General features: G+C 36.7%; 1 protein-coding gene across 1 annotated transcript; it reads left to right on the top strand.

Moving 5' to 3' along the window:
* The first annotated feature begins 908 nt into the window (after window positions 1-908).
* Window positions 909-11413, top strand: LOC142335863 (uncharacterized). The gene is made up of 2 exons (XM_075384193.1): window positions 909-2767; window positions 10081-11413. The coding sequence occupies exons 1-2, from the start codon at window positions 979-981 to the stop codon at window positions 10788-10790; spliced, it is 2499 nt and encodes an 832-aa protein (XP_075240308.1). The 5' UTR covers window positions 909-978; the 3' UTR covers window positions 10791-11413.
* The last annotated feature ends 597 nt before the right edge of the window (window positions 11414-12010 follow it).

Raw genomic sequence — 12010 nt, forward strand, 5'->3', positions numbered from 1 at the left:
TGAGTACTACCTAACAGAAAATAATGAAATCATCAAGATTTGCTGAGTAAGCTCAATCATCAAAGCTGAGTGAGCTTACTCAGCAAAATGTTAAAAGGAACTTTATCGAACTCTTTTTCGTAGTTTAGATAAGTGGCGTCGGGCATGGGTTATTAGCCGACACACAATTTAGAAGACATGCCAATCGGCCCACAAATTTCATCAGGACGATGTGAGAATGACGAATTAGACGTGGATAATTCAAAGTGTCGACCTAATTAACTTCAGGCTTGATATTTTAGTTGATAGATTTATATCAAGTACCACGGGCCGCTGAGGCAATGCGGTTACCTTGAAGGCAGCGAGTAAGAGCAGTAAACTATGAAGACTGTAAACTATGACGACTGTTAACAAGAAAATTAGTCGTCTCTTTTTAGAACAATCTTTTTCAAAGAGCAATTTCGCGCGCTAGGGAAGCATCATAAATGGCTTAATTGCAAATTTTGATAAATTTTTCTTTATGTTCCAATGAAGGACTGTTGCAATCAAACCTTAGGAACAGCTCTGGGACTGTTGTAATCTCCCGCTGCACCTTACTTTTATAGATTTTTATCCGTCTCATTCTACTGGATTATATATTTACTCTTGCTCGGGAATGATTTTCCTTAAATTGACTTTTTGGATCTTTTCGGTTTTGCCCCCCCCCCCCCTCCAGCTTAGTGGGTGCATTTTTTTGCACCCCCAGACTCACGTGCCATATTTTTACATAATGATTTAACAGTTAATGACACGTGCTCTGTAACGGGTATGCATAACGTACTAGGGTGTGGGGAGAGGGGCACAAATGGAAAAGATCCGATTTTTTATTAAATGATTTGGCAGTTCGTGTTGCTGTTTTTGGCATTTCATGAGATAGATTGACTTGTCGTCGTCTGGTGGTGTGTTGTGTTGCATCTTCCTTCTTTTAAGGCTTTATGAGTTCAACTAATTATTCGAACAATGAGCGTCAAGAATTCTAGGAGTGCAACTATGTCCCTGTTCGTCGAACAGTCTGGTGGGGATCAGAATCAAATTGGAGTTAGCGAATCATCTAGAAGCACTACTTCTGTCGGTGGTGACATTGGAGCATCAGATCCATGCCTTGAGAATGTTTCTCCAACACAGTCTTGCAACAAGAAACGAAGAAGACCATTTCCAATGCGGCTCAGAGTACCGTTGCAGGATATTTGGAGTTTTGGGCGCTCAAGAAGGCAAAGAAAGTCCATGAAATCCGAAAGTTTTGAAGAAAAGGAGGAGCGTTCTGAATCTGCTGAAAATAAAAGTTTGAACGCAAGCAGCAGAGCAGGTAGTCAAAAATTGAGCACATCAGGACTGTTGACTTGTTCTGTTTGTTTTCATGAAAAGGAGAACAAATGTTTTCCCAGGTTAATTATGTGCGAACACAGATGCTGCCTTGATTGTTTGCAAAGCTACATAATTACAGAAATTCACGATTCCCGTGTCAATGTCACGTGTCCGGAATGTCCAAGAATGATTCATCCGAATGATATCAGAGACATTCTTGACGACCAAGGCATGCTGTTGAAGTACGAGATTTTTATGCTTCGGAGACATCTGAATTGTGAAGCAGATATGAGGTGGTGTCCAGCTGCTGATTGTCATTACGGTGTGATTGCTGCTGGATGCGCCAGCTGCCCACGATTAGAATGTGAGAGACCGGGATGTTCAACAAGCTTCTGTTATCACTGTAGACAAAAATGGCATCCGAACAAAACTTGCGACGATGCGAGAAGCGAGCGTGTCTCATTGATCTTGAAAGCCTCGACCAGCGAAGATTTGCAGCCACTGGACACCAAGCCATGTCCGAGATGCAATGCCATGATTGCTAAATGCGACGACGGGTCTTGCAATCATATGACATGCGTTATTTGCGGAGCTGAGTTTTGCTGGTTGTGTATGAAAGAGATTTCAGATTTGCATTATTTAAGCCCGTCCGGATGCACATTTTGGGGGAAGAAACCCTGGAGTCGGAAGAAAAAAGTTTTATGGCAAATTGGAACTCTTATTGGCGCACCTCTTGGAATTGCCCTGATAGCGGGAATTACAATACCGGCTATGATGATCGGAATACCCATTTATGTCGGGCGAAAATTGTTCAAAAGATACAGCACAACACATTCGACATCTAAGAGCCGCAGAAATATAATTGTAATTGTCGGTGTTTCTGCCTCTATAATTGTAGCACCGGTATTGGCTGCTTTGACAGTCAGTGTCGGAGTTCCAATTCTGCTGGCTTATGTCTACGGGGTAGTGCCTATATCATTATGCAGAACTGGTGGATGTGGTATCACCAAAACAGAAAACGGTGTCAAGCTCGACATGGACGACCAGTTTGAAGCTGGAGAAAATGTATACGGACGAACCGACTCTGTTGCAACTAACGGAAGTTCGAAAAGTGAGAGAAAATCTTCGAGTAGCACGCCAGTTGTAACAACAATCGTTTCCAGTGCTAGCTCCGGGGCTTGGGAATTAAGGAAAATGGAAGGAATGGAATTCGGTGACGCTGATTCGAGGCGCTCAGTAAACGGAAGAAAGCTCTCAATTCTTTCAGAAAACGCTACAGAAGAAGAATCAAATCGGAAAATTGGAAGTACGCACAAAAATGGAATGAGCGCGAGTATAGTTCATATTGAGCGAGAAAATGACTGTGTATCAAATACGGCAATAGCCGGAGAGTCTTTGAGTGGGTCAATTTGTGGGTCAACTGGATACAACCCGAACAATAAATGTAAGAGTTTCTGTTTGGCATCTTGTGGTCTTTTAGTGGATATACGAGACTACCATATTTGTTATAATTTCAAAGCGCATGTTGTACGGAATGCAAATGCATAAAAGACTTTCAGGAATTCGGTTTCTTGAAAAAACTGAAACAAACTTTGAATTTTGGTTATGAAGATTTTGGGAAAGAAGTGGAGTTAAAAAGCAAGTGGTTTTGCGACGTGAAATTTCTCTAACATTAAAGAAGAGTGAGAAAACGATGTTTGATGAAAAATTTGGGTTCTCGTCGATGGTGTTTTTTTCTTCTGATACATTTTGAAATTGATTTTGCTATTTTTTCCGAAGAGGGTTATTTAATCTTCTTCCAAATCTAATTCTAGACCAATTTGTTTGTTTAGTCAATGTGAATTCTTTGAGTTGTAGTTCAGGACTTCTTGCCTGCTGTTTTTTTTTAAATTTCGTCGAGATTTTTGTTTCCTATGTCTATCGTAATTTTTAAGTTTCTAATTGAGAGTTTTTGATTACTCTCAAACAAAGTTTGTGACAATTATATTAGTCCGGTGGTCTTTTTTATGCGATTCTTCGCAAGACCCATTTTTTTGTCTGACCCATTTGACTTTTCGTCCTCAAAAACGGGATAAACGGTTAACGCCCGGAGGTCATTAGGTTCTCTTAGAGCCTTTCGGCATACTAGAGTCTGAGTATGCTATTCACCCATTTTGTTTTGAGAAATTTTTCTCAGAAGATTCTTCGTAAATTTTTCTTAAAAGGGAGGTTCTTAGTCTTAGAAGATTGAACCCCCCATTCACCCAACCCCGCCTCAATCACCCCAACCCGCTATACCTCCAACCTGGTGATTTGTACCACACTCTCGTCCAGTTCTCCCACAACCCTCCCCCATCACTTGACCCCCCTGCCACCACTCCGCTCACACCCCCTAATGCTAGCATCCCTAATTACCAGCTGTCTACTACCGAAGCCAGCTTTCAAATACCAATGGAACATTTTGTGCCACTTAGAGATTCATCGAGCTCTCGTTTTTCATTTTTTTTAGTTCAGAACTTTTACTTTTAAAGTTTATCGATGGGAACCTCTTCACTCATCTAAGTTTGAAGTAGAGGAAGATTTTCCTGGTACTCTGTTCTCTAGATCACGATTTTAAAAATTTTCTGTTTATAATACATGGATTTCTCTCACAAAAACTTTGGTCTACCTAATCGAATCAGAAATAAAGATTAAAGCTCACATGTGCACGTTATAAAACGCTGAACGCGTACAGTGCCAGAAAGTTGAAATGGCAAAGTTGATATGCACATAGCCAGAAGCTGACATTCAGTGACTTCCGTCATTAGAAAACGTGCATGTTGCGTGTTTCAAGCAAGGTTAGTGACTCTGCAGAGGGCACTTCGAAATACTGGCTTAACATCGCTAACAGCTCGCGCTTTTCGATGAACGCCAGAAAATCTGTGGCTTCAAGCAGAGTCGGTAATCTGTATTTGAGGTTTCTGATTGACTATAGTTGAAATTTTCAATCGGATGTGTCCAGTGTATATATTTGGGGGTCGTTCTTGAGTTATACATAGAAGGGTGCGAAGATGAGCTCACCCTTTTTAATTGCTCTCAAACGAAGTTTGTAGCAATTTTATTAGTACTGTCGGTCTTTCTTTATGCGATTTTTCGCTTGACCGATTTTTCGTCTGACGCTTTTGAATTTTCTGCCTCAAAAACGGGATAAACAGGTAGCGCACAGCGGGTATTAAGTGCTCTTAGAGCCTTACAGCTCTGTTTTAGCTCAAACTGTTTCGGAGACTTCTACTTATGGTGTGAAGGGCGTTTTTTAGAGGTTGAAAGACCCATCTATTGTTGACCGCCCCAGAATATTGCCCCTACCCCCCCCCCGCCGCGCGCTGATACCCTCACCCAACTGTTGGTTGCCTCCATCAGCCCCCGTACACTCCCCCCCCCCCCCCGTTTCTAGCTACTGACAACCAACAGCTCGCTAAAAACACGCAAATTTATACTATTTTGCAATTTTTCAAGCTTTTTGACATTTTTTGATTTTTATCAGCCCTAGGTGTCAAGGAACCTCCTTTAGGTTTTAATAATAGTTTACTGCATAGTTTCTAGTGATAATGGAATGGCTTCAACGTTTTAACATCTTGAATGTTAGCATTTCTGAAAAAACGTTCAATTTTTTAAATTTTGACATTTTTTACCCTTATTCTTGTCCTTCCCGACCCAGGGGCCAGAAAACATCCTAAGGGGTTTGATAAAAAGTTACTGACAATTTTTTATTGGCCAGGGAATAGTTCTTCAGCTTTTTAATGTGAAATTTTGCCATTTTTTTTAACTTGCTTTTTTCAAGGTTTTTGAAAATTTTTGTCGGTTTTTTTTTACTTTTTTTCAGCCTCAAGAGACAAGTAACCTCCTCTAGGGTTTGCAGATAGGTCACTGTATAATTTTTAGATGTAATTTAATGTCTTGGAAGATCTTAACATCACGAATTTTGGCACTATTTTGACTTTTTTTTGCCAGTTTTTTTTCAATTTCTTGACATTTAGTCATTTTTCAAGTTTTTAAGACCCAAGGGTCAAAAAACCTACGTTAGTGTTCAAAATTTTTGTTGGTCATCGATTAATTTTTATTTTTTTAATATCACTAGCTTAAGCAATTTTTTTAAAATAAAACTTGCAATTTTTTTTAATTTGAAATTTTTTGTCATTTTTTAGGTTTCTCTAGCCTGAAGAACTTCCTCTAGGGTTCGATATTATGTTACTGCATAGTTTATAGACGTAATGGAATGTTTTTCAAGATTTTAGTGTCACGAATATAAGCAATTTTTTATAATATTTGCATTTTCATGTTTTGTTTTTTTTCGGCACCAGGGGCCTCCAGGGTTTGATAAAAAGCTGCTGCATAGTTTCTAGAGTTAATAGGATGGTGATCAGTTTTTATATGACTCCTGTGTTTGTAATTTTTTGAAGTTTTTGGAAAATTTTGTATCATTTTCCAAGTGAATGGTCCTTTATGAGCCAGTAAAAACTTCTTCAGGCTTGAAACAGGGATACTGGATAATATATTGATACAGTGAAATTTTTCTTGAGATATTTTTTATCTTGTATAATATATTATATAATTAATAATGTATAATATAATTTTATCTTGAATAATATCTTGTAAGATTTTGGTAAAATATGTAATTGTTTCCGAAATTTTTCAATATTTTTTGTCCTTTTCTAAGTTTAACGACCATTATTGGCGAACGAAACTTCTTAGGTCTTGGAGAGGGGTTACTTGAGAGAACTTTTGAGACAAAAATTGCTTTGAACTTTTTTACTGCGAAGTTGAAAACCGTTAATTTTCTTTTTTTTAATTTTTTGATTTATTTACTATTAAGGGTAGAAAACTAGAAGCTGCATAGTCAAATCCCATCATGGAAAATATTCCTCTCTCTTTCTCTGTTGGTTAGAATTTCTTTCCTTCTCTTTCTCGTTCACGTTTTATCTCTCTCTCTCTCTCTCTCTCTCTCTCTCTTTGTCGATGCCGCACTTCAGTTGCTGTTTTGTGGCGTAATGTCATCTGTGATCCTCATTAACAATTTTTTTCAGAAATGACTTAATCGGCACTTTTTAGGAAACCATTGTTAATTGCTCTCAAAAGCAATGTTGGCAAATATTTTAATTTTGTTGTCTCTATGCAATTTTTTGCCCGGCCGATTTCCGTTTGACCTATGACTTTTGTCTTCAGAAACGGGATAAAGAGGCGACTAGTTCGCATTAAGTGCTCTCAGAGCCTTTCAGCTCACTAGTCTTCAAGTATGCAATTCACAGAATCTGTTTTGGAGACTTATACTTATGGTGCGAAGGGCTGTTCTCAGAGATTGACTCCCCCCTCACTGTTGCCACCCCATCAGCCCCCCGGTGCAACCCCCCGCGCTGCGCTACCTTACACGCCCTCAATTAAGCTAAAACTAGCCTCACTAAAATATTCCTGGCTACTGACGAAGCCAACCGCTGACCGGTCGTTTGAGAGCAAGTCGGTTATGTTTTCAATTTTTTCAAGCTTTTTGAAATATCATGAATTCTAGCTTTTTTTATGACAAAACGTGCATTTTTTTCAATTTTGACATTTTTTTCTTTTTCAGAATTTTCTATACCCAGGGGCCAGAAATTCTCCTAAGGGGTTTGATAATAAGTTACTGACAAATTTTTATTGGCCATGGTATAGTTTTTCAACTTTTTAATGTCACAAATTTTAGCACATTTTTGATAAAATTTGCTTTTTTCAAGTTTTTGAAAGTTTTTGACATATTTTGATTTTTATCAGCTCTAGGTGTCAAGGAACCTCCTTTCGGTTTTAATAATAGGTAACTGCATAGTTTCTAATGGTAATGGAATTTAACATTTTAACATCATGAATTCTAGTTTTTTTTTGACAAAACGTTCTTTTCAATTTTTTTGACATTTTTTCCTTTTTCAGTTTGTTCTAGACCCAGGGGCCAGAAAACCTCCTAAGGGGTTTGATAATAAGTTACTGACAATTTCTTATTGGCCATGGAATAGTTTCTCCAACTTTTTAACGTCACAAATTTTAGCAAATTTTTGATAAAATTAGCTTTTTTCAAGTTTTTGAAAGTTTTTGACATTTTTTGATTTTTTTCAGCCCTAGGTGTCAAGGAACCTCCTTTAGGTTTTAATAATAGTTTACTGCATAGTTTCTAAGTTTCTAGTGATAATGGAATGGCTTCAACGTTTTAACATCTTGAATTTTAGCATTTCTGACAAAACGTTCAATTTTTAAATTTTGACATTTTTTACCCTTATTCATGTCCTTCCAGACCCAGGGGCCAGAAAACATCCTAAGGGTTTTGATAAAAAGTTACTGACAATTTTTTATTGGCCAGGGAATAGTTCTTCAGCTTTTTAATGTGAAATTTTGGCAGTTTTTTAACTTGCTTTTTTCAAGGTTTTTGAAAATTTTTGTCGGTTTTTTTAAGTTTTTTTTCAGCCTCAAGAGCCAAGTAACCTCCTCTAGGGTTTGCAGATAGGTCACTGTAAAATTTTTAGATGTAATTTAATGTCTTGGAAGATCTTAACATCACGAATTTTGGCACTATTTTGACTATTTTTGCCAGTTCTTTTTCAATTTCTTGACATTTAGTCATTTTTCAAGTTCTTAAAACCCAAGGGTCAAAAAACCTACGTTAGTGTTCAAAATTTTTGTTGGTCATCGATTAATTTTCATTTTTTTAATATCACTAGCTTAAGCAATTTTTTTAAAATAAAACTTGCAATTTTTTTTAATTTGAAAAATTTTTTGTCATTTTTTAGGTTTCTCTAGCCTGAAGAACTTCCTCCAGGGTTCGATATTATGTTACTGCATAGTTTATAGACGTAATGGAATGTTTTTCAAGATTTTAGTGTCACGAATAAAAGCAATTTTTTATAATATTTGCATTTTCATGTTTTTTTCCGGCACCAGGGGCCTCCAGGGTTTGATAAAAAGCTGCTGCATAGTTTCGAGAGTTAATAGGATGGTGATCAGTTTTTATATGACTCCTGTGTTTGTAATTTTTTGAAGAAAAATTTTCTAAGTTTTTGGAAAATTTTGTATCATTTTCCAAGTGAATGGTCCTTTATGAGCCAGTAAAAACTTCTTCAGGCTTGAAACAGGGATACTGGATATATTGATACAATGAAATTGTTCTTGAGATATTAATTACCTTGTATAATAATTACCAGGGGCCAGAAAACCTCCTAAGGGGTTTGATAATAAGTTACTGACAAGTTTTTATTGGCCATGGAATAGTTTCTCCAACTTTTTAACGTCACAAATTTTAGCAAATTTTTGATAAAATTTGCTTTTTTTAAGTTTTTGAAAGTTGTTGACATTTTTTGATTTTTATCAGCCCTTGGTGTCAATGAACCTCCTTTAGGTTTTAATAATAGGTTACTGCATAGTTTCTAGTGGTAATGGAATTTAAATTTTAACATCATGAATTCGAGCTTTTTTGACAAAACGTGCATATCAATTTTTTGACATTTTTTTTCCTTTTTCAGGTTGTTCTAGACCCAGGGGCCAGAAAACCTCCTAAGGGGTTTGATAATAAGTTACTGACAAGTTTTTATTGGCTATGGAATAGTTTTTCAACTTTTTAATGTCACAAATTTTAGCAATTTTTTGATAAAATTTGCTTTTTTCAAGTTTTTGAAAATATTTGTCGTTTTTTGCAGATTTTTTCAACCTCAACAGCCAAGGAATCTCCTCTAGGGTTTGAAAATGGGTTACTGTATAAATTCTAGATGTAATGAAATGTCTTGGAAGATTTTAAGTTGACGAATTTTATCATTTTTATACAGTATTTGTTCAGGTTTTTTGAGCCTCAAGGGTCAGAAATCATCCATTAGGGTATGATTATAAGTTACTGGAAATTTTATTTTGGTCATGAATTAATTTTCAATTTTAAATATCACAAGTTTTAGCTTTTTTTAAGCGTGCAATTTGTTTCAAGTTTTTGAAGTTTTTTTTGTCATTTTTAAGGTTTTTCTAGCCTCAAGCGCCACCGAACTTCCTGTAGGTTTGATTATAGGTTACTACATATTTTATAGGTGTAATGGAATGTTCTTCATGATTTTAATATCACAAATTTAAATAATTTTTTAAAATTTTTGCAATTTTTTCGTGTTTGATTTCCGTCACCAGGGGCCTTGGGACCTCCTCCAAGGTTTGATAATAAACTGCTGCATTGTTTCTAGAGTTAATGGGATGGTGGTCAATATTTTTTCCAAGTGTATGGATCTTTATGAGTCAGTGAAAATATTTCAGGCTTGAAACAGGGATATTGGATAGTCTCTTGAGACAATGAAATGGTTCTCAAGATAATAATATTTTGAATTTGAGCAAGATTTTAAAATTTGCAATTGTTTTCAAAATAAGAAAGGGAACATTGTTAATTTCCTCTGGTACACATAAGTATAAAAAGCAAATGGTAAAAGAGGCAATGTAAATTTAAGAATATAACATTATGTAAAATTATAAAATCATTAAATTACTTAATTAAAAATTAAAAATTGTGTTCAGCACCAGGAGAAGGTTAACAAATACTGTTCTGAATGTTGACAATGAAAGAATAGCAGAATCAAATAGTGTGAAGTATCTTGGCGTAATTATAGACAGCAAACTAAAATTTGATGGAGAAGTGAAAAAGATTCTTCAGAGAATGGCTTGTGGAACAAAATTTTTCAATATTTTTTTTGTCTTTGCTCAGTTTAACGACCATTGCGTTCGGTTATGTTTGATAGTTGAGTGAGATGGTTGTTTTAGTCCGGAAGAATAGTATCGGAAGTGATTCAATGAACTTCAGTTTGTGTGATAACGTGTCCAACATAACCTATCCGGAGTCGTTAGCCGGAACCATCATTGACACCACCAACTCGGCTGCAAACCATCAAAATCCGAATTGCTCAACGGTGAACGAAGAAGATTTCGCAGTTGATAAAATTTCTGCTAACAATCCTAACAATGGTCAGCTGCAGGAGTCCCAGCCACCAAATTTGCCTCCAAAGGCTAAGTTGGTTGTCACGGCTCAATGTTCGAAAGCAAACCCGGTTGTGGGGTCAACTGTTCCTGCTTCGTCAACTTCGAAACATCACAGAAAGACGCGGCTCACAACTGGGAACCCTGCGACCCGGAACCCGACCGCTGTTCCTGCGAAGCAAGGAAAGAAACAGAACACACTATCTGCCACTACTAGAACAGTTATCCTGTCAACAGCTAATGCACCGCCAACAACTTCGAGTAAAAAATCAAGCAAGAGCATACCGACAAACAACACTTCCCAGAAAACGACTGTAAATGGAGCAGCTTGTAGCTCAGCAAGTGCAGATGAGCCGACGCAAATTGGTGTAACTGCGGAAACTTCGAAGAAAAGTCCTTTTACAATCAGAAGCAGCTCAAAACTGTCCTCTCCCAATAACTCTCCTGTTAAAGTTACGGATCCGTTAATTTCAAAAAGCAGCACCAAGAAAAAGTGAACAAGTTGAAGGCTAACTAGTGGCTGATGTAAATAGGAGAACTTTTAGAACAAAGTCAATGTTGGCTTCTCTATTATTTTGCGTATTATAATTGTATTTTCCATTGATAATTACGAAATTCGAAATGCACCGTCGAGTAAGTGTCTTGGCTGTGTCTGCGGGTTACATGACATTTTACCCAATGCCAGAATACCTTATGTACCATGATAACCAACAAAGCGGCTATCGATGCCCTTTGAACTTTTCGTCCAACAGTCTGATTACAAATCTATTGGTATAACATAGCTGTTGGTATAACAATAAAATAAATTATATAATGGTTATAAATCAAATTATGTAATGGTGATTCCTAATATTCGTTCTAATAATTATATTCATAGGCTAAATATTGGGTATATTTTGGATAATATAACACATTGGGTATTGTGACTGTGGGTATTTTGTCCTGACACACATGTTTGCGAATGCTAATAGCATGCCCTGTTTCATATTCTCCTTGTCTTATTAGGCAATTGAATTTGCTATTTTGACTGGAAAATATTTCTGAGCACATGTATTTTTATGTTTGATGTTAGCTTGGGGAACTTGTTCATAACTAAAACCCGCCCCAGCAACCTGTTACAATTGGGATAGCTGAATCGCAATACCCTGGAAATTTCAGCAAATAGTGTTAGGTGGCAGGCTAACTTTTTTTTCGATACTTTTTGAGAATATTTTTGGAGTCTCCGAGGAGTTGGTTTTATTTATCTATAGATTTTATAAAACAAGGAGTGTTTGGGGCGGAAGATTTAACCATAATGCAGGATAATACGGGAAGTACAGAGATGGGTTAGTGCTGGGCAGGGTTGGGTGAAGTGCTACTTGTGAAAAAGTTCCTGTTTTGAAAACTGCCTGTCAAGCCTTCAATGATTTGAAGAATTATGATATCATTAATGTGTAGATAACAAAACTCTATAGAAGAAACTCAATTGTATTGTTTGGTGCTATTCTATTATAATGCTCCTATGCACAGGGAAACGGGAAGTTCTCTCCTTTCAAGAAATTTCAGTTAATATTTCACTGAATTGTCGACATGTGACTTTGCTGAATGCTCGACATTCGAAGTAATCGAAAATGTAATCGTTTGCCTACCCTTGATGATTTCTCTTGCGTTTTCGTGTCAGTAAATTTGATCAAAAAATGTTGCGATTGGGCTCAATAATAATAGTTATTATCTAAAG

Source organism: Convolutriloba macropyga, chromosome 3, assembly GCF_964194025.1.
Source record: "Convolutriloba macropyga chromosome 3, txConMacr16.3, whole genome shotgun sequence".
NCBI lineage: Eukaryota > Metazoa > Xenacoelomorpha > Acoela > Convolutidae > Convolutriloba > Convolutriloba macropyga.